This window comes from Trachinotus anak, unplaced genomic scaffold (assembly GCF_046630095.1).
Source record: "Trachinotus anak isolate AG129_WGS33_773 ecotype Australia unplaced genomic scaffold, CSIRO_AGI_Tana_v1 ptg000013l, whole genome shotgun sequence".
Taxonomy (NCBI): domain Eukaryota; kingdom Metazoa; phylum Chordata; class Actinopteri; order Carangiformes; family Carangidae; genus Trachinotus; species Trachinotus anak.
In genome coordinates, this window is record NW_027273864.1 from 28,080,794 (window position 1) to 28,091,177 (window position 10,384).

Below are 10,384 nucleotides of genomic sequence, written 5' to 3' on the forward strand. Positions count from 1 at the left end.
GAATTACCAACCAAGCAAAGTTTGATTGTTTGGTGTTTAAATGTAGTTAATTAATAATGAATGTTTCAGACCAGCTATCAAAAATACAAACATGTTGAGTTTACCCTCAGTAAGAACTGAGACCCTAGCATTTTTTAGATTTTTACTTTTACTTTAATGATTAATTGATTGTTAGACAATGATAATCAATCAGCTAAGTATTGATTAGTTTCTGGGGGCTTGGGGAAACAATGACAGTGATAGTGGCGGTTAACAGGAGCCCAACAACAAGTCTTTGCCCTGGTGTCTTTATTTGTTTATTTATTTTTTAAAGTTTGCACTCAGGAACTACAGCCTACTAAAGTCTCATCACAAATGTAGTTCTTCAGTGTTTACACATCACAGTAGAAACTGTTTTTTCATGGTTAAAATAAAGACTTTTCCCGCTTGTATTGACCGACAGTTAGTTGGTACAGAAACAGCTGAAAGGAAAAAGAGGCTAGCTGAAAGCAAAAAACAAAACAAAAACACTTAGCTAGCCTTGTTTGATGTCGGAGTGAAGACAGTGCTGTCGGCGGCCATGACAGTGGGAATCCTCCGACGTGCTCCGTGACGCAGCGACGTCACCAACGGTCGTAATGGGGCGGGGCTCGTAAACAGAAATCTAAATAAAGGGTCGTGCAGAAATTTACTCCAAAGTGTCTCACTTTTCTCGACAATTTAAAGGTAAGTTCCGTGTTGCATGTTGACTGGTTGGTCGTTAAAGACATATCTGCACGGATGTGGAGCTGGAAAACCTCACAGGCCGCGGGGGGGGGGGGGTCACTCCATGCAACTGAAATGAATTTTATCTGCCTTGTGCGACGCCATCACTGTGTGTATAAACCAACGGACAAAATGGCGAAATTGCTGAAAAATTCTCGCAACTCGTGTGTTGGCTTGTGTGAAAATGACCGACATTTGCTGGCAGAGGCCGGCGGGTGAGCCGGACCACGGTGCACCGTCTTCAGGGTGGTCTGCGTTTCGCTAAATACAAGGCACCTTTTCTTCTGGGTGGCGATAGTGGGCCTTAATGAATGAAAGTGGGTCCGGCAGTCTCACCATCTTTCACCGCGCACATACACTACAAGGGACGGGGCTCAAACATGTGTTAAAGTGCTCCCTCGGTGCTCAGACGCCTGCTGTTTCCCATCCAGGTAAATCTTCGTGTGATGCCGATACGCCGAGCAGCAGCGACTCCAACCCAGGAGAAGGCCCCCTCCGCTGCAGCAGAGAAAGGTGAGGCCGGGGTCGTCCATCACCTGAACTGAAGAGCCCCTGAACGCACCACGTCTCTGAGTCAGATTTCACCCCATCACAACCCCGCCGGGCGGACTCTGTAGCCCGGGGATTCAGGCTGCTGATGGCGGTTTGGTCATCCCGAGTTTGTTTACAACCTTTCATCACAGAAACAAGTCTGTAGACCTGAGCAGTAACAGCAGTATTATAGACATTCCTCAGTGGTAGAGCAGTGTTTTTGTACATGTGAAACAAGGTATATGAGCTGACTGGCATCTCTTTCTTTTATTGATAGTAGTTTATAGTAAATGTTATGATAGTTACACATTCATGAGCTTGGGTTCCAGGGGTACACTGTATTTCAGTTTTGGGTGCCTGTATAAAAAAAGTTTAAGGACCCCTTCTCTGCGCTATACACTATAAATAAAGGCAAAAGTGCAAAAAAAGGTTATCTTGTGGTTATCACTATTTTGAAATACCTGCCACCCATGTTTTTTTCTGCCTTAATGTCAATGATCGTCTCCTCTCAGAGCCTGAAGCCTCCTCAGAGGAGTCGCCCTCTGCTGACGAGGAGCAAGCGGCATCTTCGGCTGCAACGGCCGAGGTGGAGGAGGCCGAGGCTGTGGGCGAGACGGGGCCCTCGGAGAATGGAGAGAAGGCCTATGAAGGAGCCGGGGAGGAGAAGGGAACCAAAGGGACAGAGAAGAAAGAGTGAGTCTCACCAGAGAGCTAGTGTGCAACTCTGAACACTGCGATATTTCACTTTGATAGCACTTTTATCTGTTTATATTATCCTTACCTCTGCTGGATAACAGCAGACTGCTCCTGTCATAGTTGCAGTGTTGCATTTCCAAAAGAAGTGACCTGTCACAGCCACATTCATCCCCTCCTTACGTAGTTGTCAGACAAATGTACCTTCATCCCCAGTCTTGGAGGAGCACAGGAGGAGAGAACTTCTGCGTCCAAAAAGTCAGAGAATTTGTTACCTATATCTGAAAACTAAAACAAAACACAGCATTATCTACGATGCTACATATATTTCAGAACAGTGCTCAGATAATGTTTAGTTTTTTCCCACTTGTTCAAAAAATAAAACTGAGTAAAATGTGTTCTGAATTCTAGAAACAGCCCTTCAGCTTTACTGTAGGTGATGAGATTGTTTGGGCAGTTCACACCAATTATTCAAAGTATTTATGGAAACCCAGGTAGTGTAAGGAAAGGTGAAAAATCCTTCCATTTAGTTGTTGAAAATGAAGTATTGGGGACATTAGGCTTTGCTTTACAAGCTAATAATTAATCATTTTGGTAATTTCTCCTCCTTCTCTTCTCCCAGACCTCGACAAAGCAAACAGTCACTTTCTGCACACAGTTCACGAGCATATAAATTCAGTTAGGGTCAAACTATCATGGTGGTCATGAAGGCAGATGTTCTGAAACTTCATTTTGTCTTTTCCGTCGGTGACAAATGGACAAAGTGACAAATGCAAGGACTGCGCGGCTGGACAGTGCGCAACACACTGCTATGTTCTCCTACTAAGGTGAGGATGTGATAAAGATAAGGGTGGTAATAATCACAGTGAAATATCGCTTCTAAAGAATCGACCCACTTCACTCAACTTGTTTCTTACTCCTTTTGGCGACAGGTTGAAGGACGGCTACAAGTACGAGAAATCCAAAGTCAAGAAGGTGAAAAGGACGATTCCAGCGTGGGCTAGTGTCAGTACCAGCAAAAAACTTCCTGTCACCAACTTTGCAGGCACTCAGAACAAAGTGGATAATATCCTCATTGAAGCTATAACGGTGTGTAAAAACTTTTTTAAGCCCATCTCTCATCACAGTCAGTGGCGTGGGTTTATTTTTACCTTATTTGTGTGATTTCTTGTCCGTTTCCTTCGCAGTCTTCTAACGACAAGTCTGGGGTTTCGTACCAGTCCGTCATGAAATATATCGTGAAAAAATACCCAGGGATGGAGCTTGACAAGAAGAAGTTTCTCATCAAGAAAGCTATGAAGAAACATTTGGAGAAGGGCACAATCAAACAGGTAATATTACTCTTGCTGTTTCTCCTAATGTAGGAATATGAATAAAAACATGGTCTCAAATCTGGAAGAAGCAGGATACTTTCTCAACAAAGACGTCTGATTGTCTCCCGTTGTCGTCTCTGTCTCTGGCACAGCTGAAGGGTAAAGGCCTTTCAGGAACCTTCACCATCGGAAAGCAGTCCACCTTGTCTAAGGTATGTTACAGCGGAGGGAGGAAGTGATGTACAATTTTCGTTTTTAGCAGACTTTCATAGTGGGTTTTTTGAATCTCAGTAGAGTAGAGACAGCTTCTTTGACACTTTTTAGTGATAAAGTGCAGCACTGAAATCTTTTTGAAGACAAATAGCTTCTTAATGTTGTGCTCACTACCAGAAAAGCTTCAGGAGGAGATCATAGTCCAAAATTTCATAGGTGCAGTCAAATCTAATCGTTTCGTTAGAGATGAAGTGTCAAAAGTTTCCTTCTCCCATTTTTCCCTATGAGACTGGGATGTGTTTGGTTGTAATCGTCCTGTCTGTAAATGGGTGGTGTTTTAGAAATCAGCTCAGAAGCAGGAGTCTCTGGGAGATGCTCTTCCTCTCATCATCACTCGGCTCTGTGAGCCCAAAGAGGCCTCCTACAACTTGATCAAGAAATACCTGGAGCAGCACTTCCCCAGCCTCAACATAGACAGCAGGTACAGAGCCAAACAATTCCTGTCTGAGCATTACAGGTGCTATTTGTCCAACAGTAAAAAAAAAAAAAAAAAAAATCTATATCCTTAATTGAGAAACAATTAAGGATATGAAAAGTTTGAATAATTTGTCTTTATCAAAACTGGAATCACTTAATAGTTCATTGATATTTTGATTGATTAATTGACATCTCTCAGCTTCAGACATTAATTTATAATAGTGCAACAAATTTAAAAAGGCAAAACTGTGGTCAAGATGAGTTCATGGAAATTTCACTTAAAAGTTGACACAACTCTGTAGACAACTCAGTGGCTCATTAACTTACAAAAATGTGTGTGTGTGAAGTTGTTTAACTGGGATCATTGAATAAATGAATGGTTAACTGACTGGTTCATCCTCAGGCCAGAGGTACTAAAAACAGCTTTAGTGAAGGCAGTAGAGAAAGGACAACTGGAGCAGATCACTGGGAAAGGAGCCAGAGGGACCTTTCAGGTAAAACTCTTTATAACACTATTAACACACTAATTAATTTCTCTCCCAACATGAGTGACATGTACTGGTAGCACATAAATTGTTCATTGTCTGGCTGATTAAAGTCACTGTGGTGGAGGAAGTGTTGATGCTCTCAGCCGTCCATCAAATGTGCATTTGTAGGCTCAGCTGACCCTCAGCTTGCAATAAGAAGGACCCACCTGCTTTGTTTCCAGGCTAGATGCAGGACAACATTGACATTAAATCTGCCAGCTTGAGCTTTATTGTTGTGTTATACTTTTTTAGTAATATCACATATCGCCAGGTAATATTTCCTGTAAAGCATGAAAACCAGAGGGAAATAAGTGTTTTTCCAGTGCCAGTAAACACTACGACAGGCCCTCTCTCTCTGTTTCACATAAAAACATGAAGCATGAAACAAAAGACGTATCAGCTAAAAGCTAGAGATTCAAGTCACAGACTGCTTCCCTGTTATTTGGATTATTGACATAGTTATTTTTATTATCGATTATTTGATAAACTAAGTGTTAGAAACTTGTGAAAGATGTTCATTCCATTTTTCCAAAATCCAAGGGGTTGCCTTCAAATATCTAGACTGAGGAAAACAGAAAATATTAACCTTTGAGGAGCTGAAAAAATAAATTAAAAAAAACATTTCAAAATGGTTGCCGATTACTTTTCTGTTGATCGATCAACTAATTGGTTAATCAACCATTGCACCTGTAGCCTGAATGCTCTGTAAACCAAACCATGTATCCTAAAAATGTTATTGTCTGTCACAGTTGAAGCGTACTGGAAACCAGGTCCTGCTGAAGGGCGGCACCCTGGAGGACGCCATCACAGCCGCCATCACAGCCATGAATGAACCTAAGACCTGCAGTACCACCACTCTACGCAGATACCTATTAGACGCCAACAAGGACAGAAAAGAGTACCAGTTAGGTGAGAATCCCTCTCTGTGCCGCCTTCAGTCGGCTTGGGATTGACTCAGAGGGACAAGTAAAGTAGTTTACAACTGGAAAAGCACTTTTAATTTAAATCATCACTCTAAAAGTTTTGTTCTTCTCCTAAGTTACATTTGATTCCAACAGGGAGCGGTTGTCACTGCAGGGGAATGAGGAGTGTTTATAAAAACTGCTCAAGTACTCAACTACTCACACCTGCAGTTTAACTCTGTCCATATTCACAGTATGTTGCAAATTAACACAGCTTCCTCCCAAATCTGGTTAAAGACTAATACTCTATGTCTAATATTCTGTGCAAACCTCCACCTCACAGCTTGTGTTCAGCACTATCGAGCTTTGGTGTGTGCATTTGTTTTCACACATCCTGACAAACTAAGCTCATTCATTGGTCTGATGTCCTGTGAAGAACTGATTTGACTGGTTCTTCGACACATCAGTCAGACAGTTACTTCTTCTTTAAACTAAACATTAGATGTTTAGCCAATGATCCAGAAATTGTTTTGTTTTCGTGAAAAATGAACTTCAGAGAAGTGGATTATGCTGCAAAAGTATTTTCGAAGTTTCCATGGATGTTTTTGATGTTTTGTTTATTTGGCATCATGAGTGGAATCCACTGTGACCACAGCTCCTTTTCTCTGCAGAGGATGAAACTAGCTTTTCACATCCACATTTTAAGCCCACAGGGTTGAGCATTTCTCTTTTTTTGTTTAGATTGTTTTGATGTCACTGCATGATAAGATCAGGGAAACAAGGTTTGTGCATCAAAAATTAAATGACTAAAGTATTTACTTTTCTTTAGTGGCCAATCTGAGGAGGACCCTGACAAAGTGTAAAGTCCTCGGATGGATGGAGCAGATCACTGGTCACGGCTTCACAGGGACCTACCAGCTCTCATTCCCCTTTTACCCCAGGTATATCAACTACAGTCTGAGAAAAGGGTTCCACTGATAAACCATTTAATGTTAAGAATATATTTTTATAATCACACTCTGTCTCAATGTTTAAAAGTCTCTACATTTCTGGTTTTGGTTCTTCCTGCTGTCAAAAAAGGCCACTGTGGTGGTCAACAACACAAACACCCAGAGATACAGACTGTTGCTCTATTTATGAGATATGGATCTTGTAATTATGAAATCTTCATCTTCTAATCGAGATATTCTACGTCTATGATGAGGACATATGGAAGTAATTAGAAGAAAAGGTCTCCACTCGAATGAATGCAAGTTTCCAAGTTTTAAAATATTTTATATATTTTAAGCCAGATAGAACAGTTAGTAACTTGCTTTGGAAGCAACATCCACAATACAAATGGTGGAACAAATTTAGAATTTAGAGATATTTTCAAGCTGAAAATTGGTGTGTGGAACAGTTTTTACTTTTTTTTTCCTCTTTAGTCCTACCATCCTGTACCCAGACAAGTTCAAAGAGATTCAGAACAAAAACGCTGCACCTCCAGCCAAGCGGAGGCGGACGGCTGACTCTTCTGATGAGGAAGAGGAAGAGTCAGAGGAGGAGGAGGAGGAGGAGTCTGAGGACGAAGCTCCCTCCCGTAAACGGTGGGTATAAAGGGTCCTATTTAATACTTGGATGGTTTTCTGGCTGTAACTCGGGAAGGGGAGATTCTGATCATATTTACTGCAGTGGTGCAGTGGTTAACGCTGACACCTCGCAGTGAGAAGTTTCTGGGTTCGAACCCGGAGCCTGGGGCCTTTCTGTGTGGAGTTTGTGTGCCTCCAACTCCGGCTTCCTCCCACAATCCAAAGACAGGCACATTAGGTTAATTTGAGAGTCTAATTTCTAAATTGTGTGAGCGTGACTGGTTGTTTGTCTCTATATGTTTGTAGGCGTTGTCTCTATATATCAGCCCTGGGATAGACTGGTGACCTGTGACTTGCCCAGTGTCAGCTGGGATTGACTCCAGCACTCAGCCCCACCCACCGCCCCCACCATCCTGTGACCTAATAAGAATAAGCAGGATGGATGAATGGTGTCTCTCTTCTCCTGTTATAAAAGAAGAGTATTAATGTCTCCACCCCCAACTATAGGAAATACAATATATAAAATAAATACATATACACATTCACAGTACTTAGAATACCTGCACATAAAGTGCACCATTATGCACTTCAATTTTTTTATTCCACTCACCATGGAAAGATAAGATATAAAAGTGTCCGTATCTTGATCAGATTTTGACTTTACAGTTAATTAGATTTTCTCTAGTTTTAAACGAAACATGCTCAGCTCAGCCACGTGGCATGAGAAAGGGGTTTTGGATTTTTTAAATACAAAAAAAAACTTGAGACTTGAAGACTGAGCCCGTTTTAACCTGGTGAAGTTGTCCATCTAAATAAATGTGTGATTATGAGTCTGTGTGTAGGCGTTACTCTTTTCGTGGATGTAGTATTTCAGTAGCCTTGCACCCACGTGTGTTGTGTGTGTGTAATTACAATCGCCTCTTCTCATTACTCTTAGGAAATCTCAGAAGAGGCCTCCACCCAAGGCACGGCGTCCTCCACCAACCAAGAAATCTCAAAGTGCTAGTCAGACGAAAGCTAAAGGCAGGGGACGTGCCCTCGCAAAGAAGTCTCCGGCCAAGAAAGCAGTGTCGTCAGCCAAGAGACTGGGAAAGAAACAGTCATCCTCTAAGAAGGAATCCACACCGCCATCTAAAGCCACACCGGTCAAGAGAGGAGCTCCTGCAAGAAAGCCTAAAACACCAGCCGTTAAAAAGCTGAACAAAAGGGCATCTAAGCGGCCTGTGTCCAGAGAGTCATCTCCTGAAGAGGCTGTAGTCACAAAGGAGACAACAAGGAGCGGGTTGAAGCGATCTAAACCCGCAGAGTTGACCCCTGGGAAGCCTGCAGTTAAAAAGCCAACAACCAAACGTGGATCCAGTCAGCCTGAGTCTGAAGAGTCGTCCCCTGAGGAGCCTGCAGTTAAAAAGCCGGCGACCAAAAGTGGGTCCAGACAGCCCCAACCTGAAGAGTCGTCCCCTGCGGAGCCTGTGGTCAAAAGAGGAGCAAAGAGCAGCAAGCAGTCTGCTCGTAAGTCAAAGAGAGGGAAATAGTGAGCCCAGGAGTGCCTTCCACGAACTGGGCCGCTCTGAATATGCAGCAGTTTGCCGCTTTGTTTCAGTGCTCTCTCTCTTTTTACCATTGTTTTCTCCCTTTTTAATGGGACAGTAGTTTTTTTTTATTTCTATTGTAGAATAAGAACATTATCTTATCCTAACATTAAGTTTACCGTTCATTGAGAGTTTCTGAATTTCCTTTTAAACATCATGTGTAGAAAAGCTCAGTTAGTGTTGCCGTTAAAACAGATGTGTAAGCAGCTGCCAGCTCGGGAAACCATAGCAGGATCCAACATACTGTAACTAGAGCCATGTAGTGACTTCTGTTTTTATCTCTTCCTCATCCAATCTGTAGATGTTGGCAGCACACATTCCTAATATCAACTGAAGTAAGATATCAGTGTTTTGGAGGGTTCAAATGTCCATTTTAAGTAAAAATGTGGGTTAAAAACCGTAACTAATATTAATATTTTATAAAACAGATTTTAAGGTTGTTGTCTTGTGTCCTGGACACATTTTTTGGTCAAGCAGCACTGCATCAGAATTTGAATTGTTATCCATATCTGTCCTTAGATAATTATATTGTTAACTATTTGTTTAGTCCTGCTGGTGCCAGGGTGAGGACTCAACAGAGAATAAAACACTATGTTGCTATTCATTTCAAAACTATATTGGGTAAAAAGTCATTTTTTGATATGTGTGTGTAAACAGGCATAAACAAGACTTGATTTTATTACATCACAGCTGTAATTCAGTACAAAACTGTAAGAAATGTGTGTTGTGAGTAAGAAAAAGGAGGATAATAGCTCATACATACCCTGCATGCATGTATTCCTTGTGTTGTTGAGCTTTTTTTCCAAGTCATTAATAAAATGGCTATATTTGTAAACTTGCTGTTAATTTGGTATGGTATGCTTTGGTACGTTTATCACATCATCCTTAACATTTGCAAAACAGCGAGTGCATTTCTCAGAACATTCAGTGCAAACAGCACAACATCATGAATTACCTGCAAAAGCGAGTAACTTGCTCAGAATCCAAAGTCTGGTTCTCAAAAGTAAATATTTATATCAGTGAACATGTCAGTGCCATCAGAATCCCAAGTCCATGAATCATTGTTGATTGACAAGATATTCAAAATGTTTATCGATGTAACGTGTGTTCTCTCTAAGCATTTTCTTATGTAAACTATGCAAAACTTCTGGATGACAATGGCTGAAAACATAGAAAAAGGACAAAATTTCACATCACTGTCTGTGGGAGACTGATTAAAGAACAATATGTTAATGTTTGTACTGTAGTATGTTGACAGACCATGCACTGCAATTGCTATCCAGAAAAAAAAAGATTTACAGTACAGCACCTTATAACATAAAGGAAATGAGATATGTAATAGAAAATGAAAAATAAATTATAAAATCAGAAATGGAAACACAATCAAACATAACTCTTCATGCTTTCAACTTTTTTCGATTGCTGTATGTTGGGCCACATGTTCTCATCCACATCACTGCGGCATGGAAAGAATCTTCTAGAATGTCTTATCCAGCCTCTGCAGGCGTCTGCTGTGATGTCCTTACATGCAGCCTCCATCGCAGCGAGCAGCGTCATCTGTGTATGTGGGTCACGATCATATCCCTTCCACCTCGGAGCCGAGAAGAACTCCTCAGCTGGGTTGAAGAATGGGGAATATGGTGGAAGGAATTCTGTCAGGATCCTGTGCTGGTTGGCAAACCATTGCCTGGTTGTGTTGGAGTGATGGAAACTCACATTATCCCAAATGACCACATACTTTGGTAGATTTTCTTGACCCCTCTCCTCTTCAGGAATGAGATCCCTGCAGAGGGTGTCTAGGCAGGTAAGCAGATGTCGGGTGTTGTA

General features: G+C 41.6%; 1 protein-coding gene across 3 annotated transcripts; it reads left to right on the top strand.

Annotated features, from left to right (window-relative positions):
- The first annotated feature begins 265 nt into the window (after positions 1-265).
- On the top strand, positions 266-9,392 carry hp1bp3 (heterochromatin protein 1, binding protein 3). 3 transcript variants are annotated; one of them, XM_071495396.1, is made up of 13 exons: positions 266-705; positions 1,176-1,257; positions 1,788-1,968; positions 2,733-2,795; positions 2,901-3,057; positions 3,156-3,299; positions 3,434-3,493; positions 3,836-3,975; positions 4,375-4,465; positions 5,248-5,407; positions 6,230-6,341; positions 6,825-6,986; positions 7,275-9,392. In XM_071495396.1, exons 2-13 carry the CDS (start codon positions 1,191-1,193, stop codon positions 7,303-7,305), a joined length of 1,368 nt encoding a protein of 455 aa, XP_071351497.1. In that variant the 5' UTR covers positions 266-705; positions 1,176-1,190; the 3' UTR covers positions 7,306-9,392. The 3 variants fall into 3 exon arrangements, with proteins under 3 accessions (XP_071351497.1, XP_071351495.1, XP_071351496.1); XM_071495394.1 differs by having other exon boundaries at positions 285-705; positions 7,906-9,392; XM_071495395.1 differs by lacking the exon at positions 2,733-2,795 and having other exon boundaries at positions 286-705; positions 7,906-9,392.
- The last annotated feature ends 992 nt before the right edge of the window (positions 9,393-10,384 follow it).